The sequence below is a fragment of the Cyprinodon tularosa genome, unplaced genomic scaffold (genome assembly GCF_016077235.1).
Source record: "Cyprinodon tularosa strain WSP-4 unplaced genomic scaffold, ASM1607723v1 ctg63, whole genome shotgun sequence".
Taxonomy (NCBI): Eukaryota; Metazoa; Chordata; class Actinopteri; order Cyprinodontiformes; family Cyprinodontidae; genus Cyprinodon; species Cyprinodon tularosa.
The window spans coordinates 634837-662130 of record NW_024039374.1 but is presented as its reverse complement, the minus strand read 5'-3'; the positions used below and the strand labels follow the sequence as shown (position 1 = coordinate 662130).

The 27294-nt window shown below is 38.9% G+C and overlaps 2 protein-coding genes and 2 long non-coding RNA genes across 4 annotated transcripts; 2 read left to right on the top strand and 2 right to left on the bottom strand.

Annotated features, from left to right (window-relative positions):
• Window positions 1-328: 328 nt before the first annotated feature.
• LOC119798562 (betaine--homocysteine S-methyltransferase 1-like) lies at window positions 329-5244 on the bottom strand. The gene is made up of 8 exons (XM_038308080.1): window positions 5121-5244; window positions 3965-4097; window positions 3572-3684; window positions 2991-3182; window positions 2702-2849; window positions 1231-1413; window positions 821-1049; window positions 329-723 (listed from the first exon to the last, which is right to left on the bottom strand). Exons 1-8 carry the CDS (start codon window positions 5136-5138, stop codon window positions 546-548), a joined length of 1194 nt encoding a protein of 397 aa, XP_038164008.1. The 5' UTR covers window positions 5139-5244; the 3' UTR covers window positions 329-545.
• Window positions 5245-7782: 2538 nt separating this feature from the next.
• Window positions 7783-11206, bottom strand: LOC119798561 (betaine--homocysteine S-methyltransferase 1-like). Its single transcript, XM_038308079.1, has 8 exons — window positions 11044-11206; window positions 10436-10568; window positions 10242-10354; window positions 9965-10156; window positions 8826-8973; window positions 8548-8730; window positions 8225-8453; window positions 7783-8134 (listed from the first exon to the last, which is right to left on the bottom strand). Exons 1-8 carry the CDS (start codon window positions 11059-11061, stop codon window positions 7945-7947), a joined length of 1206 nt encoding a protein of 401 aa, XP_038164007.1. The 5' UTR covers window positions 11062-11206; the 3' UTR covers window positions 7783-7944.
• An 8611-nt stretch (window positions 11207-19817) lies between these two features.
• Window positions 19818-20548, top strand: LOC119798563. The gene is made up of 3 exons (XR_005282737.1): window positions 19818-20134; window positions 20220-20286; window positions 20395-20548. It is a non-coding gene; the product is annotated as an uncharacterized LOC119798563 (long non-coding RNA).
• A 5771-nt stretch (window positions 20549-26319) lies between these two features.
• Window positions 26320-26935, top strand: LOC119798546. Its single transcript, XR_005282732.1, has 3 exons — window positions 26320-26521; window positions 26607-26673; window positions 26782-26935. It is a non-coding gene; the product is annotated as an uncharacterized LOC119798546 (long non-coding RNA).
• The last annotated feature ends 359 nt before the right edge of the window (window positions 26936-27294 follow it).

Genomic DNA, 27294 nt, shown 5'->3' with positions numbered 1-27294 from the left:
GACATTTTCACTCTTTAACTGACCGGAATATGTGTCAAGAAATTGCTGCTAGAACACAGGCTAGCAGGAGTAAAGGTGTTCCTTTCTTACATCCCTCAGAGAACACAAACATTTCTTTTTATTATCCTAGAGTCTGTATTGACCTAAGACAATGCTCTGTAGAAGAATTTGTAAAAAAAAAAAAAATATCTGTGGTATGAGTGCTCATCCTTTATCCTATCCCTATCTGTTAACTGACCTTTCCTGCATATTGTTTGGACTCTGGTATTTCAATTTCTATGTCCACATTGTTCCAAATCTGAAAAAAAAAACCAGAGTCTTCAACCAATTAGTGTTTTCTTAGCTATTTTATTCAACAGTTGCAGGATAATGAAAAACAAATAGGTCCCTGTTTCAACACAAAAGAATATCCAAATCAGTCTTCCTAGAAACAGATCAACAGAGCAGTGCAGTCTCAAGTTAGAAAGTGCTACTTGAATTATATAGAAAAGTCCAACAGGCTTCAGCAACTGCTTGACTGTCTTCAGCTTGCAGGTGGGACACACTCATTTTTTCTTTGACATTTCAAACAACTGTTTGAGTTGGTCCTTAGAGGTGGCCTCTTTCTGCTGCATGAGTTCAGCATGGCCCCTGGTATAACCCCAACCGTCTGGGGTTGACATGGATGCAGAATGGGGACGGCCAGTGGCTGGCTTCAGGTTCTCCCAGTAATCACGGCGGGCTCTGGAACACACAGAGGTAATCAGCTGGGGCTCACTGGTGCTTAGAAGCTACAATGTGGGCATAGCATACAAATAAAAGACAAACAGTTGATTCTAACCTGGCTCTGACCCAGGGTTTGGTGTGCATCTCCAGAGCACTACCCCACAATCCATGTTTCTCTGATGCAGCAGGGAGGAAGCCCCTCTCTTGGGCCAGCTCCTCTGCTACAGCCCTGATGTGATAAGGTTCAAATCCACAGCAGCCTCCAATGAAGCGGATGCCAGCATTGTAGGCCTCTCTGGCGTACTTGTGCATGTCCCAGCGGGTCAGGGCCCTGGGCTCTAAAGCTGAAAGTACAAAGGGTTACATGTTTTAAAAAAATACCGTAGAAAATACCGTGCTGTTGATGCAGCACACCACTGGGGAAATGGTGAGAGGGGATTGGAAATAATATGTTGCATATTTGATATGAATAATAAACATGGCACCTAAAACTAATAATTTACATGCAGTATAGAGCCTTATTACCGTAGGGGAACTCTGGCAGATCAATGAATCCCCGACAGTCACAGTCAGGAGTGTGCAGAGCCAGCGGCTGCACCATGTAGTGCGCCTTCAGCCCAGCCTTCTCCACACCCTCCTTCATCATTTTTACAGTCTTCACACAGGTCATGGGGTCAAAGTGGCAGTTGACTCCCACAATCTGAGCACCTAAGCAACAAACAGGAGAGACAAACCCTTCTACTAAACAGCTGCACAACAATACTATGAACTGGTCACAAGATATTGAGCAAAAACCAAAATACTTCAGGTTTTTAATATATTTGAATACAAAATGTTTCTTAGGAACAAAATGTGTTACAACATTGCACCATTTTTATTTTTGTAATAAAATGTATTAAGGATTTGAAAACATTTAAACTTTTTAACAAACCCCATGCAAAAATAAGAAAAAGATTTCCAAGAAATACAAAGAAAGCCATTTAGTTTAACTTTTTATTTGTTTCCATATATATGATACTTATTAATTCTCATGGTCTGACTTAAAATTGATAACAGTTTTCTTCTTTTTTTGACGGGTAGGATTGTCCTTATTCCTGCCACCAGAAAGAAAGATAACATTTATTTTATTGTTTTACTCTACCAAGTTTAAAATCTATAACTTTGCAAAAACCTTTTTGGCTTTTGTACACAAGGTTCTCATAATAGTTTGCTGTAAATTTGTCTCATTCCTTCTCACAGAACAGGTTCCAGAATGTATGTTGCATGTCTTGACTTGCTTGAATATTTTCACCTAATACTCTTAACTAATGAGGATTCCTGTTTTATGAAGTTGATCATATCTCTCCTAGAGAAAAATGATTAACTACTTGATGCTGCAGTAAAATAAAACGTATTTCTTGAACACATAACTTTGTAAAAAGTATTGTGGCTGGACATTTCTTAATGAACAGATAAATGTGAGCATTAATACATTTGGACAATGTATCTGAGAATAAACAGGCTTGCAAATGTCCACAGTTCTTAACACATTTTGGTTTATTTATTTGGATTTTTCTATTAAATAAGGCAATGGACCACTCCTTTATTAACGACATATTGTCTGTAGATTTAAAAGTTTGACTTTTAAAAAGTAAAGAAAATAAAACATCTTACCTTTTTCATTATTTAGCAAACATATATTTGTTGTAACCCTAACTAACCTGAAAATGCAAAAAGTTTGGTTTTATTTGTTGTCAGATATAATTAAAAGTATTATGCCTTTTTATACAGTGTCTATATATAAATGGTTTAACAGCATTTTTTTAAAAGATGCAACTGTAAGCTTTTCTGCATTTGGTTTTTTCATTTAAGACGTCTGTTTTTTTTTTACAAAATGCACTGCTGTTTTTGGTTTAAATAGGACTATCTACTGTAGGAATAAGGAGTCAAGCTATGTATATATGTAAGCATAAAACCTAATTATTAATTTGGGGTACTATAAAGACTCTTTACATACCGGCTTTGACAAGCTTGACGGCACAGGCTCCAGGTGAGACACCGTGCATGTCTCCCTCAGGTCCAATGCAAAGGGTGGCAGCCACAGGCTTCCCCGCCTCCTTTAGAACTTCTACAGCCCACACAGCCTCTTCAACATGCTCAAAGTACTGCAGGACAAAGCTCTCAATTAAACCAAATTCATCAACTTTAATCCAGAAAGTTCTGTTCCAACATCTGAAGATTATACTGGAGATAGATTTTGTACCCATTATGTTTATACATTATCATGTATACTGTTTCATCTTTACCTCTACAATGAGGAAGTCAACATTCTTCTTAGTGAACACATCCAGCTGTTTCTTGAAGATTGCTTTCACCTCCTTATCAGTCTTGCAGCTCAGGTAGGATGGAGTCTGGGACACTCCCCCTGCAACCAGAGCATCTCCCTCATCCGCAACCTCCCGGGCCAGATCACAGGCGGCTTCGTTGATCTGAGTTCCCTGCAAACAATGACAGATTATGATTAATATAGATATGCATATCTATGAAGTTGTGTAAACTCATTCTCTATACTTTCAAAGCCATCCATAACCTTGCTCCTCCATATCTGTCAGACCTCCTTCACATTGCCACCTCCTCTCGCTCCCTTAGATCCTCCTCCTCAATCCACCTCACTGTACCCCCAGCTCGACTTGTCACCATGAGCAGAGCGGCTGAAGGCTCTGCTCCCCAGCTCTGAAACTCACTTCCTCCCGACCTCCGCAGTATTGACTCTCTCCCCTTATTCAAAGCCAGACTCAAAACCCATCTGTTCCAGCCCGCTTATCTGTGATTACACTGCACTTTTTCCTATCCATAATTGTTTTTATGTTCCTCTGGGTTTACATACAGTAAAGGTCAACTTGTTGCCTCTATTCTCCAACTTATCATCACTGCAATAGAAGGTGAAGGTCTGCATGACGTTTGATCCAGCCCGTAGAAACTCCCTGTGCAGCTGACGCACTGGAAGTAAAGCACAGATCATGCATGAAAACATAGAAATGATTAATTTCATAAAACTGGAAAGGTTTAGTTTTTCTTATTCTTCAGGAGTTAAGGTTGTGGTATTGAGCCTTTTTGATTTTTTATTATATCTTATTTCTGTATTTACTTTAAAATTCAAGAAGGATGCAACATTTCAGAGGGAATACCTTTATTTGGTGTGGAGTTTATTATTCAAGACACAAAAATTACTTTCTAACTGAACTGCAGTATAGAGGGAGCATATAAAGAATGTTCTTACCAGCTTCTGGGTGCTCTGCAGCAGCCTCCGGGGTCCAAGGACCAGCCTTCACATACCCTCTTTTCTCCAGTGCTACCACAAACCCTCCATCACCGATGACAATCTCTCCAGCATTAAGTCGTTCCAAGATACCCTGCAACGTTTTATCAGTAAGCTCAGTAATTTGAAGGAGTGTAAATTTTATTAGTCAACCTGCAAATACAACAGCTGAGAAATACAATAAAACAAACTGCAGCTTTTATTCCAGTATATTTTAAAGGTGCATTTACTGTATTTAATATTTATTAGCTTCTGCATGAGTGTCTTAAAATCCTGAGATCCATTCTACTTTGTTGCAGTCAGAATGAGTCATCAAAACAGCTGCTTGTAGGACTGATAAGCATGCAGCCTTTGATACTAGCGCGCTTATCTAAAGGTAAAAGTTAAACTTTATCACCATCTGGATTCTGCAAATGACACCTGCATCCAAGTAGTTCAAGAAATGCAAACTACAGAGCAAAAAAAAAAGCCTTTCTTTGCCAAAGCCACTTTCTTTAGTCTTAATATACAATCATATATTTTTGTTGTGCACACTCAAGACATAAATCCTCATCCCAATTACAGGACTTAATTATTGAAACCCACCAATAATGGGGAAATTATTCCCTACTAATTGTATCACTCCTGCTTAGGGAGCAGTAATATGCCTTGTTATCATGCAAAAACATTTAAAATAAACACATTTGACACAAAATTTATTTAAACTTTTCAAACAGCTTGAAAATGTAAAAAGAAAATATATATTAAGGCCTATATATAATTTGAACTAATGTCCAAAACCAACATTTAGAGATAGAATATTTGATACAGCCTGTTAGTCTTTTATTTCTAAAGCAATATCTGGCATTTTAACACAGTCAGAGAATTATGATTGGCATACCAGTTGCACAGCAGATATACTATAACAATCCAGACTCCACTTATTGTTAAAGAGGAAAATATATATACAAGTAAAATGCCAAGTGTAGTTTTGCTTAGTCAGTCCTGAGACAAGATTAATACTATTTATTTAGAAACCTTGGCTCCTCCATCTAAATACAGGCTTAATAAAAGTAAGTATCAAGTCTCGTTTCAGCAGAATACTTTTCCAGAGAGTATTCCTGTCTTTCAAACGTACCTTCTTTGTCGGTGCCATTATCCTGCAGCTGTGTGGACCCCTGACTGCTCAGACTTTGAGAAGCTGAAGTGACACTGAATGGGTGCAGTGGGCCTCATTAAATGCCCTAGAGGCAGGGGAGGGATCTGTGTGAGAGTTACTCTGATTGGTAAAAGCAAAGTTACACAACACCTCCAATACTTAACTGAATGAGAGTATTGTGAGTGCATTTCTGCTGCTAGTTTGGTCCGGATTAATTACGGTTCTCATTGCTTTCTGTACACCTGGTTTGTCGTTTTCTGTTTTCTTTTTTTTTCTTTTTTTTCTTTTTTTACACATGCAGGGCTTCTGGTAAACATTCATAGCTTTAAGGTGTTTCATATTTTTTCATATTTCTTATAAAAATATGAATGTTCTTTATTGAGATTCAATGCAATAGAAAAATCAATGACTAACAGAGAAGAACCAAAACTGAAATGAATACAGTACAAATCTGATAATCGGCATATATTTGCGGAGCCTCAGAAAGCCAATACTTTATAGATCCACCTCTCATTGGTTTATGTTATCGGAAGCAGTTTTCTCTCCCATTCTTCTTTGCAAAATAGCTTCACTTCAATCATGTTTGATCAAGGCCATGAAATCTGCAGTAAACACTGTTTGATTTTTGTCTGAACTTTACCAGGGTCGTTATACTTTGACTTAACCCCCTCTTTTGTAAGTCTGGTTTTGCTAAGTCTTTTTGTTCCACTGGGAGGCAGTCTCTGCTTTGCAAAGTTTCCTCCATATATTGCTCTGAGTTCTATTTACAGTGGTGGATGAAGAACTCAGCAGTAGTACTTGAGTAAAAGTATTGATACTCATATTCAAATCTTACTTAACTAACAGTAACAGTTACTCAGTTAAACATCTATACAAGTTAAAGTATTAAAGTATTAACTTTAGAAAATACTTAAGTATTCAAGAGCACATGCATTTAAAATTACTAAGTATTCAAAATTGCAAATCAAAATTTTTTAAAATTTCTATATTTCTGTAAGATTTTTAGAGTAATTTCAAAAAACCTTGTGACTTTCAGAAACCACCTGATGTATTAATGCGTTGAACCACCTACTACCAGTTCTACACCAGCTGTAAAGAACTACATCATAAAATTGTCACATAAAAATAAGGGCAGTTATTTTTCTTATTTCTATTGAAAAACACATAAAAAGAAAACAGAAGTGTCTTAATCCTCCTAACACTTTTACAATGGATTAGTTTAAAGAGGTTTAAGGTTGAGTCTATTACAACAAAGAAACTACAACTCTCATCTGAGAACGGATCCTACTGAACAACTTGGCCACATGGCAACAACTAACGCCTTAATAAAATTATAAACAACAAATAATATCTGCCCTGAGTATCTCACATTTGTGTAATTTAATACAAATCTCGAAAACAGTGGTGTCAAAATGCAGTCCTAAGTTCCATTATCTTGCATGTTAAAAAAATTTATTTTAAGAAAGAAAAACAGCAACAGCGGAGTCAAATGAACAAATAACTAGAAGCTTCCTCGAAAATGTAGTTGGGTAGAAAGAACAATAATTGACTAAGAAATGTAGTGGAGTAAAAATTAAATCAAAAAAATTAATCAAGTAAAGAAATTAAAAGTACTTAAAGCTACAGTGTGTAATTTTCAGCAACATCTAGCATCCAGACTGCAGCAACATGAACATCTCCCCCCCACCGCTTCTCCCCCCCAACAGTACGGCGAGCGTTACGGGACAAAATGTCTTCCACGACGTCCGCATCACCTACCTTCTCAAGTGATGAGGTTTGTTTACATAGATAATTTTAAAGATAGTATTTCATTAGTCTGTGTAGGGTATAGATTTCAGTACCGTCTCAGTTCATCTCTCTCAACTTGCCGTAGTTACTTTCGAGCGTAATGGGCGATCTCGCAATCGCTAGTTTGTTGGCTCTGCACTGCCATAGCGCAAAGATGTCTGCCTCCATGGCTGCGAGACCCGCTGCTATGTAATTATAAATAACGAATTCTAAGGCAACGCAAATATTAAGGTTAAGAGGCTGAGCTCGTAGATGATGATAAATAACATAGTTATGTATAATATATTACATTTCTGACTGTATATCCCTGTAATTATTACACACTGTAGCTTTAAGGACAGTAATAAGTAAATGCACTTTGCTACTTTCCACCACTGCCTGTGTTTGACTCTTCCATTCACAATGCCATATTTCACCATGGGAATGGTTTTATGGTGATTAAAAGCGTTTTGCATGTCATTTTAAATGTACACCTTAGTCTCATTTGAAACATTTTAGCAGGACTTACTGCAAGCAGCTTTCTGTCAACAATTCCAACATGCTAATTACTCCATAAAGGACAGATTTGAAAAACCCACAAAGGTTTTTTAGTTTTGTCTCCTGACATCTGGTTCTCTGTAGTTGTTCTAGAGTTACCAAAAAGCCTATTTAGTTGATTTAGTTAGTCCTCTTGTTGGCCTCAGCTTAAGTAGACAGCGATATTGGTAGGTCTGAAGATGTGCCATTCACTGATCAGAGCTTTGAGAGGTTTAAGATATTTTATAACATGTTCCAAACATGTACATTAATATTACCTATATAAACCCCTTAAAACTCTTAAAACTCATTTAAAAACTGTCAGACCACTCAGAGAAAAAGTTACAGACTCAGGTTTTATTGTTTTGGAGTTGACATTTGAACACTCCTCAACCGGAGTATCGCTGTTACAGTGCTTTTTTTTATTCTGAACAAAGCTTAAAAAATCTGTCTAGTTGACTTGAGACAGGTAAATTTCTTTTCATTCACTGCATATTGTTCATGCAGAGGATTTGACCTTCTTCTGCATCTCCAAGATGCGGTTCATTTCCTGGGCACTGGTTGCTTCCTTGTGCTGCACCAGTTCACTGTGGCCCTTGGTCACACCCCAGCCCTCTGGCGTGGATAATGATGGACACTGGGGACGACCAGATGCAGGTCTGATGTTTTCCCAGTAATCACGCCGGGCCCTGCAGATAAAAACAGAGTAAATGTCATGAAAAAAAAAAAAAAAAAAATGCTGTATCGCACTTTTTTTTTTATGTTTGCAGATGTTTTACCTGGCTCTGACCCAGGGTTTGGTGTGCATCTCCAGAGCACTACCCCACAATCCATGTTTCTCTGATGCAGCAGGGAGGAAGCCCCTCTCTTTAGCCAGCTCCTCTGCTACAGCCCTGATGTGATAAGGTTCATAGCCACAGCAGCCTCCAATGTAGCGGATGCCAGCATTATAGGCCTCTCTGGCGTACTGGTGCATGTCCCAGCGGGTCAAGATCCTGGGCTCCAAGGCTAAGAGACAAGAAAACAGAGATAAAAAAAAAGATGCTAATTACAACATTTTCCACACTTTTCTTGACTTGATGAGGAAGCAATTTGTTATTACCAAAGGGGAATTCTGGCAGATCAATGAATCCCTGACAGTTGCAGTCAGGAGTGTGGTAAGCCAGCGGCTGCACCATGTATTGCGCCTTCAGCCCAGCCTTCTCCACACCTTCCTTCATCATCTTGACAGCCTTCACACAGGTCATGGGGTCAAAGTGGCAGTTGACTCCCACAATCTGGGCACCTAGAGTTCAAATTGAAAAAATTATTATATTATATTATTTTAAAATGAGGACTTAAAATGATAAGTTACAGGTTTTTTAACTCTTCATTGCGTACCAGCCTTCACAAGCCGGACGGCACACTCTGCTGGCGAGACACCGTGCATGTCTCCCTCTGGTCCAATGCACAGGGACGCAGCCACAGGCTTCCCGCTGGTCTTCAGCACCTGAACAGCCCACTCTGCTTCTTCCACATGCTCAAAGTACTGTAAACACATAAACAAAACCCTAAATGATTAAGTCACTAACATTTCAAACCAAATGCCTTTAACTCTTTAAAACCTAATACAAGATACAGTATAAAAAAATAAAATTGTTTTTCTGCTTTTAACTAGAAAATAGGAAATGCATAAATTTCTCTTTTCTTTTCTGTAACATCCCTGATACTTTTGTTCTTATGCAATCGTAAGGAAAAACATTTTATTTGTGTTAATATGGTCGAACATCAGTAACACAGCAAGTAGCCCAGGGCAACAAGGATTTGCAGGTAGCCAAAAGGGTATCTAGTTTTATATTCTGCAAACAGGGTACTTTGCAAAGAAACTAATGGATTTTTTTTTTGTCCAATCAACCACAGCTGTCTAAAAAGGGTGTCAAAAAACATAAAAAATACTAAAGTTTAAATGAGTCAGAAGAAGTAACAACAGCATCCATTGGTCATTTGCTTTGTGCCACCTTATTTGTTCTTTAGGTGCATGTTTGTTATTTCTTTAAATTGCCCCATGCAAGCAGTTACTAGAGTGTTATGTGGCAGTTTTGTTTTGAATAAGGCACTTCTAGAAATGATATAAGGTTTTTAAAAAGGTTTCCTTAAGAGTTAAATTGTAAGCTAAATCTGGCCTGTCCTTACAGTAAATATTTATGAAACATTAATCTTTCTTTGTATGTGTAAAATAAACTTATATTGGGAGGGCCCACCAACCTCCTGCAGCCCAGAGGCGCAAACTTGTGCTAAATCCGGCCATGAGTCATAAAATACTATGGCAAACGTTAACAAAATTCTTTTCTTTTTTACCATTTTCTTACCATTTTAAACTGTTTTACACTTTTTTTTTATGTTTTCATATCATTAACGGAATATTTAAATGATATTCAGCATCATATTCACTCATAACAACAGTTAATTTTTTTTTTTGTATTTTCAAAATAATGAGATGTCCTAGAAATTCTGCTTTAAGCTACCGTACATGAATTTACCTCTGCAATCAGGAAGTCCACATTCTTTTTGATAAACACATCTAACTGTTTCTTAAAGATGGCCTTCACTTCTGCTTCACTCTTGCAGCTCAGGTAGGATGGGGTCTGGCACACTCCTCCAGCTACCAGTGCATCTCCTTCATTGGCAACTTCCCTAGCCAGGTCACAAGCAGCCTCATTGATTTGTGCTCCCTAGAAAGATGAAGCAGATTAGGACATATTTTGTTTATTCTGAACCTCTGTTTGGAAGATTAGAGAGCTCTAATCGGGCACTCACAGTTAATTTCAGTGTCTGACCCCTGTTCTCCAGTTTGTCATCGCTGGCATAGAATGTGAAGGCCTGCATGACGTTGGCTCCTGCCCTAAGGAACTCTCTGTGCAGCTGTCGCACTGATGAAAATTATATAGTTACAGATTGTGATGTAAAAATGTGAGTTTAAATTTGGATGAAGTGTAAGATTTTCCCAATACCAGCTTCAGGGTGAGTGACAGTAGCCTCAGGAGTCCATGGCCCAGCTTTCACGTAGCCCCTTTTCTCCAGGGCAAACACAAAACCCCCATCACCGATTACAATCTCCCCGGCATTCAGACGCTCCAGGATACCCTGTATGAGAAGAGGGATCTATTTAATCTGGGCTTGACTGTTGGAAAAATATACTAAATCTTGTCTCTAAAAACTCAAAGTAATAATAAAAAAAATGTCAGCACAAAACCTGTTGTAGCATAATCAGCAAGGAAACAGGATAATTGGTATAAATCGTTTGAGATTTGAGTAAAAATCATTGTGCAATTGCAAAAAAAAAAGTATCTAGATCTGTCTCTAGGGTACAAAAGTGCAAAGATAAGGCTGTTTTTTGTGTGTGCAAGAGATCATCCAGCAGAGACCGCTTTACTCTGGTTAAAAAAAAAAAGCAACACATGGACACATTCCACTGATAAAAAACCTCCATGAAAATCATCCAAATAAAAGCACAGAATGGTTCTCTGAAAGTAATATCCAGTTCTTCTACATGCTCCTTATGTTAGCTGATCTTTATATGATGAAAAATATCTGCAGTATGACTGAAACTTTGTTTTACCTTCTTGGTTGGTGCCATCTTTGTCAGCTCAGTTGCAGCACAAAGCACTTGGTAACAGCGAACCTCTCAGTTACCCGATGAGTACCAGAAGCTGCTCATCCTCTTTTATATAGGAGCACCATGAATGGGAGTATCCCAGGTTGGTCCCAAATCTGCGTCAAATATACATACGTCTGTTTGGATTGTGCAACAAAGCCTGGCCCACCAATCAATGAAGACGTTATGCGTTGTATTAGCTGACTGAGAGACCTGAGAAAAGAAAGATGTGCCTTTAAAGCAGTCAGAGTATCAGCCAATGCCAGGCTTGCTTTTATGTGAACCACTGCATCATTTTGGGCTTTCAAAGCTAAAGGTGATCCTCTGTTGATGTGTAAGGCTTAAAAAGATGTTCCTGTTTCTGTTTAACAGCAAATGAAATCATTATTATGTAACCATGCGAATTAATGATTCCCATCTACAAAAAGCTCTGGGAATGAAGTGGGTTAATATAGAATCTCCAACATATATGTCTGTTATCTTTTCATCAAACCCAACAATATTAAACAAGTTTTTTCATTTATGTTTCCAGGGAACTTATGATTTGAGTTTTTTTCAGACTTTCTCTGTTCTCTTCTGCAGTACTCTGACAAAGCATGTGCATTGTACAGCAACATATTAAGGATAAAAAAAAATAGCTAAAGTAAGTAAGAAAAATATTTCTGACTTAAAATTTTCCTGAAAAAGTGACTTTCGTTTTTTATTATTAATATTATTCCTTTATGTTAATGTATATCTTTAAAAAACCTTATCATGCAGTTTTAGTTTCTTATGTATATATTTTTATTAAACCTGAAAATAACAAATATTAGTGATTAAGTGTGTGGCGATTGGTGTTTGAATGGATGTTTACTTTAGGTCATACAGATAAAGACATAACTAAAAAAATAACACAAACATGTTTCTGATGATGCAAAAATATTCTGTTTTTTGCAGTTGCTTTCTGCATCTGATTTAAATTTAGATAGTATAGTAATAACAAAGCTTAATTGCAGATTAAAAGCTTAAGCTGCATGTGGATCACTGCATTTCTCCAGATTAACACCTAACATTTTTGCCAGTGTCTTGCAGGCTTGATATTTGTTTGCTTTACACAACTCACATAAACCCACACATTTGCTCACACACTCACACACTGAGATATGGCTGATCAATGACCTTCAGTGGAGAGGCTTGGTGTGTGTAATGCTGTCAGTGCTGGGTTTATCCAGTTTCAGGGAGAATTTTATAGTCCTGGCCTTCTTCATGTGTTTATCAACAGAGTCAAAGTTCAGAGAACTGACTTTAATCTGCAGTTCACCAAAGGTTTTGTTGGAGTACTGATCACATCATGCTGCTGTACAGAAATTACTTGGGATGCAAGGAGAAATTCTTGAACAAATCTGAAGATATGGATTGAAGGTGTGCAAATATATGCATTCACAAATGTTTTAAGGAGAAGTTTCTGAGTGAAAATAATCTGCAATTACAATGCTTACTGAAGGTACTCAGATGCCTTGATCCCCCCCCCCCCCCCCCCCCCCACACACATTTTCCCACTTGCAATTAATATCTGTGTTGTATCAAGATGTTTTTTTTTTTAAACGAATCAAGACAAAGTTATCCATAACCGCAAAGCAAAATGAAAACATACCTCAAATTTAAAAAAAAAACCTCCACTAAAAATGCATTAAGCATTTGGATCAGCCCCCTTAACTCCAATACTTCAAAATAAAATCCCTTGCAGCCAGTTCCTTTCTGAATATCTTTAACATATGAACAGCAAATTTTAAAGTTGTAAAATCTAAAAGAGCACTTTTGAATCCATACTTAAAAATGGAAAGTATATGTATTCAAATTATACTCTTTCACATAAGATCCTCAGAAAAACGCTGAGTTCTCTGTCTGTTATATGACCAAATGTGAAAAGGGATAAAGGAACAATTTTTAAGGTGCTGTATATTATCAGTTTATGGCTGTATATGCAATTTTTTAATACTTTCACAAAGGAGTGGAATGTTTACATTAAGGTTTAGTATTTCTACTTGCAAAGACAACATTAAAAGTCACCCTAGTGTCTCCAGCCGTGGTGAGTTGACTTTGAATGACTGTTTGTCTGAGTTAGTGATTGTATTTGCATTTAAGCACGCAAACATTCATGTGTTACTTTATTGCTGATTTATTTCAATAGTTTACTCTGGATATATCAGAGTAAACACCATTTCACATTACATTGTAATGACTGACCAAACCACTTATGCAACATACAATCAAGTTAAGAATCACTGGGTTATTTTCTCTCATCCTCATGGGACTGATTAACCCACTTCAGAGCCCCTTCACCTCATTCCCTCATCCTCTGTTACAAATTTTCCTGAAACCGCATCAAGCTCCAAATTATGAGGTACCCCTGGCTGTTTTCTTAGAAATCTGTCTATACGGTGAATATCCTCTAAAACAATTTTTTGGGAGATATTGAAGCTGTTCCAGCTGGATTATCAGACACAGCCCACTGGCTGTGCTCACTTATATTATCCTTGTGTTGCTACTGACCAGCTGCTGCAGGCTGAGACTGGAACTGTGGTGAAAGTTCTATGACCAAGGCTGATGGAGAGGAGGAGGAGGAGGAGGAGGAGGAGGAGGAGGAGGAGGAGGAGGAGGAGGAGGAGGAGGAGGAGATGGACGGGTGATTCACTTGGGGGAGTGAATCCTGAGATTGGGCAACAGCTGGAGAGGCTTGTGATGGGAAGATAGAGAAAGAGCGGGAGGCTAGTTGGGGGGAAAAAGCCACGCTGGGAGGCGTTAAGGTGGAATGAGATAGCGAATGAAAATGGCTTATTTTCAAGCTGCCACAGTGATAATTTAGGTTAACTATTGATTTCCAATGAACTGATCAAGAGTTGGACTCATCTCCTGGTCATCTGATGGAGCAACAACTTTACTAAACTGGTTGCACTAGTAATTTGGGTACCAATAAATAAATGGTTCATTCACTCAGTTTTATTTTCTGTTCTCCAAGTGAAATTCCAAGTGAAATAAAAAGGGGGGGGGGGGGGGGGGGGGGTGTGAAACTCAGCAGAGCTATCACTACCACTTCATGGTGTCTCTGTGTTGCTTCAGTATGCTGTTGTACCAGGGTGGAAAAGAACCAGCTCTTCTCTTTCCAAATCCCCACCTCTTTCTCTGGTCCAATCATGGCTCAAGATTCAGAGCCACATCCACTTAACTGTTAGTAGAATAATAGAACATAGAATGATAGATAATGCAAAACCACTGCCTAATAATATTGTGTGACCTTCTTCAGTCACTGTGGCAGTTCAGGTGTATGTCTCATCTCTGTGTTGCAAGAAGCTGCTTATATTTAACAACTGGTGGAACATTTTGCTGTGTAATTCCACTTTTGGTCACAAGAGGGACCTACAGTATACTTACTTACTTGTAACGAAGGCTAAAATTAACATTGTTCTTCAAAGGAAAGTATAAAATCATTCATTTGACTATTTTAATACATCTGTGAATGGTACTTTTAGAAGCTAAAGTATTTATTTAAAAATATCAAACCCATTAATTAAATAAGCGAGTTCCTTTTTCGTGTTAAGTGCAATATTTTAGTAAAGTTGAAAAGACTAGAATATATTGCTTTGAAAAGTTTTTAATAACGATTATAAGTATTCCCTCTTTTTTTTTTTTTTTTATCAATATTCATTTGTTGAATAAAAATGAAAAGATACCATTGTGTAATTTACCACTGGGTTTTTTTTCTTCTGAAATGTTTCACTGTTAGATCAGGGCCCAGTCTTGAGGAAACAGCATCTATTTTTTAAAGAAATTTAAACACTTCCTCTTTTATATTTATAGGCCTTTGAACAAATATCATACATTGTTAAGAATGTAAAACAATATATAAGAAATCAAAACATTCCATTAAAAGGAACAAACCGTTTTACCTCCTTTCTCTTTTTACAGGGAAAAAAAAAACTGCACTTAGCTTTTGTATTATTTATTATTTCATAGTGTCTAATAAGGCCATGAGAGCTGGACACCTAACAAGGTTTTTGACACTTGAGCACTTGAGGAATCAATCAATCAATCAATCAATCAATCAATCAATCAATCAATCAATCAATCAATCAATCAATCAATCAATCAATCAATCAATCAATCAATCAATCAAATCCTATCCCATATTTCAACACATAGAACCATATTATGCTGTAATTCTTTTAGTGCGGAGATCTTCAACAAGGCATCCGCGGCCCCTAGGGGGTCCACAGAGATACTGCATGGGTGTTGGGAAAGTTTTGGTTGATTAGACTTTCTTTTTATATCCCCCCCTGCAATTTCTCCACTAATTGAAATGTCTTTAAATCCACATTTACATGAATTCAACACACTGCAGTAAACAGATAAATGGAGGCAGAAGATGTTTTTCAGTCATCAATGCACACATTCAGCGACACACAGGAGCTCTTTCAAGCTGGGCACCGTTTCATTCACACCACCTGTCCCATCAACCAGGATTTAGAATCAGAAATACTTTAATAATCCCAGGGTAAAATTACGTTCATTACAGGACTCCATCTGTAATAGAGTCAGTATAGGACTAGTTTGATATAACACAATTTCATACAATATATATAATTAGGGGGTCCCGCTCCATCTCACCTTCAGTTTGGGGGTCCTTGGCCAGAAAAACATTGAAGACCCCTTTTTTAGTGTACGTACGTATCTCCCAGTTTTACTCATCTAGAGATTAAAAGCTCTGTCTTTGAGAGATCTTTCTTTGCAAAATTGCATTTACTCTCAAGCAGTTAGGTGAGAGTACAGCCTTAATAAGCAGTGATCAGCTCTTGCCACTTATTCATAATTTGATTTAGGTCTTAACTTTGACTGGGTTGCTATTACAGAGACACACAACCATTAACACACATGCCTGTAAGAAACTTAGTTATTTTGTTAAATCAAAAGTGTTATCAAAAGAAGTAAGCATACACGTCCTTAAACAGTTTGAAAATCCCAAATCACATCATTTTGAAGTGTTGGATAATGATAATAAATACTATTTTAAGCGTTTGAATTATTATGAGCTGCACTCTGGGTATGTAGTGTCAAAAGCCTTAAACATGGCTTTCTGTCACAGTCTTGGTTCTGTTTTCTTTTCTTTTCAGTATTCAGTTTTACTTTGCTCCATGTTTTGTGGTTTTAATGGTTTATTCTTATTTTGTTGTGTTTTCTGCTTATATTTCAGTTTTCAGGTTTTTATTTGTTGCCCGCTGCTGCCTTCTTGTGCTCTCCTTTTTCCCTAGCTCCTTTCTAGTCTGCTCTGTTCACACCTGCTCACAATCTGCTTGTTAGTCCTCTCTTTGTTCAGTCTCCCATAAATACAGGTGCTGGTCATAAAATTAGAATATCATGAAAAAGTAGATTGATTTCAGTAATTCCATTTAAAAAGTGAAACTTGTATATTATATTCATACATTACATACAAACTCATATATTTCAGATGTTTATTTTGTTTAATTTTGATGATTACAAATGACAACAAATGAAAATCTCAAATTCATCATATCAGAAAATTAGAATATTGTGAAAAGGTTCAAAATTGATGGCCCCTGGTGCCACACTCTAATCAGCTAATTAACTCAAACCACCTGCAAAAGCCTTTAAATGGTCTTTCAGTCTAGTTCTATAGGCTACACAATCATGGGGAAGACTGCTGACTTGACAGTTGTCCAAAAGACGACCATCGACACCTTGCACAAGGAGGGCAAGACACAAAAGGTCATCGCTAAAGAGGCTGGCTGTTCACAGAGCTCAGTGTCCAAGCACATTAATAGAGAGGCGAAGGGAAGGAAAAGATGTGGTCGAAAAAAGTGTACAAGCAAGAGAGATAACCGCACCCTGGAGAGGATTGTGAAACAAAACCCCTTCAAAAATGTGGGGGAGATTCACAAAGAGTGGACTGCAGCTGGAGTGAGTGCTTCAAGAACCACCACACACAGACGTATGAAAGACATGGGTTTCTGCTGTCGCATTCCTTGTGTCAAGCCACTCTTGAACCACAGACAGTGTCAGAAGCGTCTAAAGAGAAACAGGACTGGACTGCTGGTGAGTGGTCCAAAGTCATGTTCTCTGATGAAAGTAAATTTTGCATTTCCTTTGGAAATCAAGGTCCCAGAGTCTGGAGGAAAAGAAGAGAGGCACTTCATCCACGTTGCTTGAAGTCCAGTGTAAAGTTTCCACAGTCAGTGATGGTTTGGGGTGCCATGTCATCTGCTGGTGTTGGTCCATTGTGTTTTCTGAGGTCCAGGGTCAACGCAGCCACATACCAGGAAGTTTTAGAGCACTTCATGCTTCCTGCAGCTGACCAACTTTTTGGAGATGCAGATTTCATTTTCCAACAGGACTTGGCACCTGCACACAGTGCCAAAGCTACCAGTACCTGGTTGAAGGACCATGGTATCCCTGTTCTTAATTGGCCAGCAAACTCTCCTGACCTTAACCCCATAGAAAATCTATGGGGTATTGTGAAGAAGAAGATGCAATACACCAGACCCAACAATTCAGAAGAGCTAAAAGCCACTATTAGAGCAACCTGGGCTATCATAACACCTGAGCAGTACCACAGACTGATCGACTCCATGCCACGCCGCATTGCTGCAGTAATACAGGCCAAAGGAGGCCCAACTAAATACTGAGTGCTGTACATGCTCATACTTTTCATGTTCATACTTTTCAGTTGGCCAACATTTCTATAAATCCATTGTTTTTATTGGTCTTCAGTAATATTCTAATTTTCTGATATGATGAATTTGAGATTTTCATTTGTTGTCATTTGTAATCATCAAAATTAAACAAAATAAACATCTGAAATATATGAGTTTGTATGTAATGTATGAATATAATATACAAGTTTCACTTTTTAAATGGAATTACTGAAATCAATCCACTTTTTCATGATATTCTAATTTTATGACCAGCACCTGTACACTCCTGGTGCAGTTCCTCAGTGCTGGTTCCTTGTCAAACTTCAACCTACACCGTCTTACAGTGTCTTACCTCATTATGATTGTTTTTCCCTGATCTCCCCCATGGTTTCTGGTTTGTTTAACATTTTTGTTGTTGGATTTTTTTGGATTCCTGCCTCAGTTGTTTGTTTACCTGCATTAAATCTACAAAAACTCACCTCTGCCTCCCTGCCTCTGCATTTGGGTCCACAAACCTCAACCCAATCCTGACACTTTTATTTAATTGTGCCTTATAGAAATAATTATCATAATCAAATTGAGCAATAGAAGGCCATTTTTAGTTTTTTTTTGTCAGACAATGGGAGAAAAATTCTGCTTCTTATACAAAGAATATTTTGTTTCATTGTATAGCTTTAATTAAAAAAGCTTAGAAGCTGTTCTTCACTCTAACAGGGCAGCTGTACAGCTTTTCATCATCCTTCAGTGAGACCACACCACTACTGATGTAAAATACACACTTAATATCCATGTTGCTGAAACTTTTGCTTTAAATCCTCCCCTTTAATTTCGCCTTTAAACTCTCTGACACAGGAAAAGAGCTAACTGACACGACCTGTGTTCACTTGAATTCATGTAGGAATGACTTCAGGAAAATGAATAATTAAAGAGGAAGACATCTTCTGTGGTGTTGGATGCTGTTCTTTTCCTAGGTGGTATAGATTTGTTTTTAGCTCCTAAATATCTGCAAAATTATAGAGCTCAAAATTAACACCAAAAGGGTAAACTGATCTGGGAGCAAGGGCTCCTATACATCTCCTTACATAGATGCAATGTGTAAATATGCATTAAGGCCCTTAGGAAGAATTTCAGTGGGAAGTCAGTGTCCGATTTAGCTTTGAACTAGAATGGGATTTATTTGGAATTGATGTGACACAGCAAAACAGAGGACTGAGAATTCAGGCAAGACAGACAGTGGAATAACTTAAAGCATGTATTGAAACAAGCAGACAGGATCTGCAGTGGCAGCGGCCACAGCAGCTAGGGCGTCTGAGGGAGGAATGTCTGGTTTGACAGTTCAGCCCATGTCCAGAGAACGAGGAGGATTACAGCCAGTCGGCTGACAAGACACAGCAGACGCTGCCAGAGAGTTCCAGATGCGGTAGCATAGAAGGCTGCATAGCTGATAGGAGATAAGATCCGAGCAGACGAATGAAGGCATGATAATCCACACGGCGAAGTCAAAAGGCAGATCCAGTTTCAGTCCACAGTATAGTCCAACAAGATTCCAAATATAGGTCAGGAAAACAGATTAATAAAAGGGCAGGCAGGGCCAAAGGTCCAAATACAGAAACCGATCAGGATCAAACAATCAGAACACCATAATAATGCTAGAGAACTCTAAACACCTACGGCTTAAGAATAAGCTGGTACTGACCGCTGTGAAACTCATAAGGTATATATATATATATATATATATATATATATATATATATATATATATATATACTTTTGAAAACCAGAAGCTTTGCTAAAAGGTACGGCACATATTAAACCTGCCCAAATATTGCTGTTCACCTAAAGTGAAGTTATAGAACTTTAAGTTAACACAGCCTTTGGTACCCACTGGCAAAACTAAGTACCTCTGGAGAAGTTACACAGATTTGCTGTTGTCTGTTGACATAATCATGTGACAACCTGCTTGTTGCACAGAGCTGGCTGCACCGTTATTCATAAACCCTCCTGCTTCTTCACAGCTCAAGACACACCTTCTTTACGCCCATTTAACACATGCACTTACCTGATTGGTCCGCTGTTCAATCTGACTCCTAGCTCCAGTTTGAAAATGTCAGTGTCTCAGCAGACAGCGTAACAGAAACAGCTGCTGCTACTACGTCTGCATATTCCGTTCTATCGACCAGTAACAAAGTCAGTCCGAGGCCGTTTAATCCCTCGTGCTTTCAGTATTTTGCCACTGTTCTGGATCCCACCGATCATTAAGGAAAAGGAGAAAACCAAACAAACAAAGAAACTTCATTCTGTGCTCCTGCCGTGCTGACGTGTCATCACAATTACCCGGAAGCCGGTGACATCACAGTTAAAGGTCCTCCGTAAGTGCTATACTTACTGATAATATAAATTAATAATTTTGCCCCATTACAAAAAATAAAATAAATTTTAAATATATTCATCTAGTGAAACCAACAACAGAAAACCTGTTCCAGCGCCTGCCTCTGAGCAAGATTATTTTCTCATCAGACCTGTAAGTCCATTCTATGTATGTTTGTTTGTGCTGTTTTTTTTATGCAATTGTAGGACTTTTGTTGTGTATAGACACTTATGTTTTTTATTTTCTCTTGTTATTTCACAGCTCTTGCTGTGGGGCAATCTATATTGGAGCCCTAATCCGTTGGATTATAATGGACATTTATTTTTGGAGAAGAATTTTGTGATTATTTTTTGATGGCTATATATTTATTTTTCTTTTTGAAATACAAGGACTGTTAAGCCTAATTTTTTGTTGTCTTTTTGTGAAAAGTTTTCATTCCTTATTTGTAGGGGTCTACACACGCAAAAAGTGTATGGTCCTTGTGTGACTGGTTTAAAAATCTATATATATTGATCCTACTTGTCAGGAGGGATACCTGACTGGCACCGCTAAAAAGTGACAAATACCCTGTTAAATAATTAACCTTGTAAAAACCGTCACATAAAATATTGGCACCTAACATGGGACATCTCCTCCCGCTCCCTTAGATCCTCCTCCTCCATCCACCTCACTGTACCCCCAGCTCGACTTGTCACCATGGGGAGCAGAGCCTTCAGCCGCTCTGCTCCCCAGCTCTGGAACTCACTTCCTCCCGACCTCCGCAGTATTGACTCTCTCCCCTTATTCAAAGCCAGACTCAAAACCCATCTGTTCCAGCTCGCTTATCTGTGAATACACTGCTCTTTTCCCTATCCATAATTGTTTTTTTGTTCTCTGTTTTTTTATGTTCCTGTATCTGTATTTTGTATTTTCATCTCTTTTTATTTATTTTTTGTATTATTTGTAAAGTGACCTTGAGTGTCTAGAAAGGCGCTGTTAAATAAAATGTATTATTATTATTATTATTATTATCTTTATTTCACAAATAAGGGAATGACATTTTGAGCACTTAGACAAATAAAAAAAAAATATATATATATATATAAAAAAAAAAATAATAAAAAAAAATAATAAAAATATATAAAGAAATAAAAATATAACAAAAAAATAAAAAATGAGCACTGAAGAAAATATAATCGAGCCCCCTTCAAACACTTCATCCCCTCCAATGATAATGCCTCCTAATCGTTCCACAGCATACTCTCTCCTAGACATGGAGTTGACTGGTCTGGATTTGGTGTTGGGTTCTCCTTTATCACCACAGCCTCCTCCGCAGGTTCAAGCAGAGACAAAGGCTGCACCAGAAGTTCTGGACCTAAAAGCAACCATGGAGGAAGTAAAGTCCTGTTTTAAAAAGGAGATGAGCAATATGAGAGATTCAACAATAAAACATGTGGAGGAAATCATTCAAGTCAATGCAAAGAAACAATATGAACGCATGGACTCACAGTTTGAGTATTTACTCACACAAACAAAAGCAACCCTTGGCTGGAGATTGAAGAATCAACAAACTGAGCTGCTAAAGGAATTCAGCAAGCTACTTGTCCCGGTTACAACCAGCATTTCCACTTTGCAAGATGATGTTTCTCGCCTAAAGGGAGAGCTCATGTCTTTGCAACTATCCATAAAGACTATGACTGAGGACATTAGAGCCAGAATCAAACCAGCTCAAACCTGTCAACAGAATACAGAAATGGATCAAACTGTACAGACAATCTACCATAGCCTACCAGAAACAACATCACTTACCAGCAAACCCCGGTGGGAATCTACTGCTCAGCCTGGGATGACAGGTGTCCAAGTAGCCTGGACTGACTTCCGAAGACAGTTCCAGGCTGCTTTTCTTTCTGAAGATTATGAGGATGAGCTTGCAGAACGTGTAAGGACCAGAGTCCAAGGAGAGAATGAAAGCATCAGGGATTTTGTGTACATGTACCAATCCCTATGCAGACGCTGGAAACCACAAATTTCGGAGGAAGAAATTGTCAAGCTGCTTCTGAAAAACATAAATCCAACACTGGCCAGTCAGCTAAGGAGTAGTAGGCTAACTACTGTGGATGAACTTGTCCACCTGGGACAACAGCTAGAGAAGGATCGAGAACATCAGCAACAGTATGAGTACCGGAAACAAGCAAGTTTACCATCTAAAATAAATGAACCTAAACCTCATGACAATGAAAACACAGTAAGGCAAAGACAACCAAATTACAACCGAAATAACAATCGGCCACACCAACCATTCTGCTGGCGTTGTAAAGGAAATCATCCTCCAGCAACTTGCCCCCATGGTGGTAACAATCGATCATTTTCTCCAAACCTCCCTCAGCCAAGTAGCAGTTCATCCCAACTCCCATCAGCTCAAAGTTCAGCGACTCTTGGTTCCCTCACAAACTCTCAACTTCTGGACCAAACCTGTTCTCCAGCCACATCAACAACTAAACCTCTGCCTTCTCAGTTGATGGTTCCCATCACCGTCAGTTCCTGGAAAGGAGCTGCTATCTTGGACACAGGTTCTTCTTATACTCTGATGAATGAGAGAGTATGGAATGAAATCAATGGAGTGATAAAGCCTTGGACGAGAGGACCATTATATTTGGCTGATGGTGAAGGACGGCATCCCCTGGGATGGAGCGAAATCACTATCACATTGCAAAAACAGTCAATCACCTTACCATGCGTTATTCTATCTGCTCAAAACCTCACTTTTCCTGCTGTCCTTGGTCTTGATTTCATCTCCCTCTCTGGCCTGCAGTTTGATGTGTCAGAAAAACGTTATTGGTTCAAGTTCAACAGAAAACAACATTACAATTTTCTTCAAGAGTTTGCATGTTGGCCAAATGAACCCCATCAGCAACTTGCCTTTTTCTCTGCAGTGGCTCCTGCTACTCTGGTTGCCCTTGGGACCAATGATGAACTGTTGCAGAGGGCAGTTCACACCACACACCTGGATGACTTTGGGAAACAGTCATTGTTATGCCAACTGCGTAACAATTCTGATGTATGTACCACAGAGTTGGGCTGCACGAATGTACTTACTCACAAGATTTACCTTTCTCAAGATGTGCCAATTAAACAAAAACCATATCGAGTCTCACCTGCTAAACTTCAGATGATTAGGGAGCATGTAGATGAAATGTTGGAGAATGACATAATTGAACCATCCACATCTCCATACGCCGCTCCTGTTGTCTTGGTGCCTAAAAAAAATGACCCCAAACTACGTTTTTGTGTCGACTTCAGAAAACTAAATGCAGTCACACATACAGATGCATATCCATTGCCAAACATTCAGGAAATCCTGGAGTCTCTTTCTGGAGCAGTGATTTTCACTACACTAGACTTGAACAGTGGTTACTGGCAAGTCCGCATGGATCCAGAAAGCTGTGAAAAAACTGCATTTGTCTGTCCATATGGCCTCTTCCAATTTAAGGTTATGCCATTTGGCCTGAAAAATGCTCCAGCTACATTTCAACGACTTATGGAAGTAGTATTGGGTGAACTCAGAGGTAAAATTTGTTTTGTATATTTGGATGACATCATCATTTACTCAACCACTTACCATCAGCACAGTGCCGATATACAAGCCGTGTTGGACAAACTTCGTGAAGCCAACCTTACAGTCAACATGAAGAAAAGCCAGTTTTTCCGTTCCTCCATAAAATTTCTGGGACACATAGTATCCTCATCTGGTGTTGAGGTAGATCCAGACAAGATTAAAGCCATTCAAGAATTTCCTGTACCCCAGAATATTAAACAGCTTCAAAGATTTCTGGGAATGGCTGGCTGGTATCATCGTTTTGTGCCTGATTTTTCTGCCTTGACAGAACCACTCAATGCTCTAAAGCGAAAAGGAGTCAAATTCCTTTGGACACCATCTTGCCAAAAATCATTTGATGCTCTGAAAACTCACCTGGTCTCTCCACCCATTCTGGGTCATCCAGATTTCAAACTGCCATTCATTGTTTATACTGATGCTAGTGATGTGGGTTTGGGAGCCGTTCTAGCTCAGCAGACTGGGTTAGGCACCGAGCAAGTCCTGGCCTTTGCCAGCCGAACTCTAAATAAAGCTGAAAGGAACTACTCTACTACTGAGCAAGAATGTCTTGCTGTTGTTTGGGCCATTGAAAAGTGGAGATATTACCTTGAAGGACGACACTTCACCGTTGTGACTGACCATTCACCTCTGATCTGGGTTTTTAAAACTCATAAACCTAGCACTCGGCTGATCCGGTGGGCTCTTCGTCTGCAAGAATTCTCCTTCACAGTGGAATATCGAAAAGGAAAGTATAACACTGTTCCAGATGCTCTGTCACGAGCCCCAATCAATGCCTCTGACCATTCACCAGTTACCTGTGCTGTCGTACTCCGGTCGCAACGTGACACTTCTCACCCACTCCAAGTGACAGATGAGAACATCTGGAAGGCTCAGCAGCAGGATCCTTTCGCACAAAACATTTACCAACAAATAATGGACAAAGGAACAGTACATGAGTCGCCAACAATAAAGTACACTATCCTGGAAGACAAGGTTTACAGAGTTGTTCAATTACCACACAAAACTCTTTACCAAGTCTATATTCCACCATCACTCCGTCAACAGTTACTTCATCACAATCATAATGACCCTTTATCTGGACATTTTGGACGATACAAAACCTACAAACGGTTACAAGCCTTGGTGTATTGGCCGAGGATGAGCATTGATGTTCGGGACTATGTGAGATCCTGTCAAGTCTGTCAAATGTACAAACCTGAAACCCGAAAAGCTCCTGGCAAGTTGCAACAGACAGAGGTGAGTGCACCATGGGAGATGTTGGGCGTGGACCTTATGGGACCCTTTCCACGGAGTTCTACTGGTAATGTCCATCTACTTGTTTTTGTGGATTATTTCTCACGGTGGGTTGAAATGTTTCTCCTCCGCAAAGCTACTGCAGAAATAATTTCCCAATACTTGACCGGAGAGATTTTGACACGATGGGGAGTGCCAACATACATTCTCTCTGATCAAGGTCCACAATTTATTTCTTCTGTATTCGAGGAGACCTGTAAAAGATGGAATCTCACACCAAAGAAAACCTCTGCATATCACCCACAAACTAACCTTACGGAGAGAGTTAATCGCAACATCAAGGCTATGCTCTCATCCTATGTCTGTAACAAACATAAGGGTTGGGATAAATACCTACCGGAATTTCGGTTTGCTTTAAACTCTGCAGTGCATGAATCTACTGGTGTGACTCCAGCTGAGCTCAACATTGGACGACCTCTGAAAGGGCCTTTGGATGCAGAGCTGAGTCCAACCCTTTGTGACCCTGACACACCTGTCTATGCTACAGTAAAACAGATTGCTGAGCTCCGTGAATTTGCTGATGTCAATCTGAAAAAAGCTAAGCAGCGACAGAAACACAACTATGACCGTGGAAGAAGAGATGGAAACTTCTCAGAAAGAGACCGTGTATGGATTCGTTCACACCCTTTATCAAAGGCTGATCAATCTTTTATGGCCAAACTTGCTCCACGATGGAAAGGTCCTTACAGAATCATGAAAAGGACTGGCCCTGTAAATTATGAAGTGGTTCTGGAGGATACTGGAGAAGATCTCCGCGTGGTTCATATATCGCAGATCAAACCTTGTTTTCCTACAGCAGAAGAAGTGGAAAAAGAGCAACACAGAAAAGTTCAGGAACTGTTCCATGAGGAAAGCGACCATGAAGATTTCCATGGTTTCACTTCTTCTGACTTTTAAATAAAAGTAGATAACTTCTAATAGAGAGTTGAGCATTTAAATTACCTCTCTCATAAGAATGTCAACACATTGATCGCATACAAAACAGCAAGCTTGGAGAAAATCTAAGATTGAAGGAATGAGGCGTATAAAGGATTTTTCACCCTACTAGCTCAGGACTTCTCAAGGGGGGGGGGTGTGTGACAACCTGCTTGTTGCACAGAGCTGGCTGCACCGTTATTCATAAACCCTCCTGCTTCTTCACAGCCCAAGACACGCCTTCTTTACGCCCATTTAACACATGCACTTACCTGATTGGTCCGCTGTTCAATCTGACTCCTAGCTCCAGTTTGAAAATGTCAGTGTCTCAGCAGACAGCGTAACAGAAACAGCTGCTGCTACTACTACGTCTGCATATTCCGTTCTATCGACCAGTAACAAAGTCAGTCCGAGGCCGTTTAATCCCTCGTGCTTTCAGTATTTTGCCACTGTTCTGGATCCCACCGATCATTAAGGAAAAGGAGAAAACCAAACAAACAAAGAAACTTCATTCTGTGCTCCTGCCGTGCTGACGTGTCATCACAATTACCCGGAAGCCGGTGACATCACAGTTAAAGGTCCTCCGTAAGTGCTATACTTACTGATAATATAAATTAATAATTTTGCCCCATTACAAAAAATAAAATAAATTTTAAATATATTCATCTAGTGAAACCAACAACAGAAAACCTGTTCCAGCGCCTGCCTCTGAGCAAGATTATTTTCTCATCAGACCTGTAAGTCCATTCTATGTATGTTTGTTTGTGCTGTTTTTTTTATGCAATTGTAGGACTTTTGTTGTGTATAGACACTTATGTTTTTTATTTTCTCTTGTTATTTCACAGCTCTTGCTGTGGGGCAATCTATATTGGAGCCCTAATCCGTTGGATTATAATGGACATTTATTTTTGGAGAAGAATTTTGTGATTATTTTTTGATGGCTATATATTTATTTTTCTTTTTGAAATACAAGGACTGTTAAGCCTAATTTTTTGTTGTCTTTTTGTGAAAAGTTTTCATTCCTTATTTGTAGGGGTCTACACACGCAAAAAGTGTATGGTCCTTGTGTGACTGGTTTAAAAATCTATATATATTGATCCTACTTGTCAGGAGGGATACCTGACTGGCACCGCTAAAAAGTGACAAATACCCTGTTAAATAATTAACCTTGTAAAAACCGTCACAATCAATTTTCGACAGCAGACTGATATGAAAGGGGATATGAGAGAGGGAGAGAGACATGCGGCAAAGGACCACAGGACGGATTCAAACCCTGGTCACCTGCCTGTAGGACTAAGGCCTCCATACATGGGTCGTGCATGCTAACCACTGCACCACCTGCACGCCCTGAAATCATT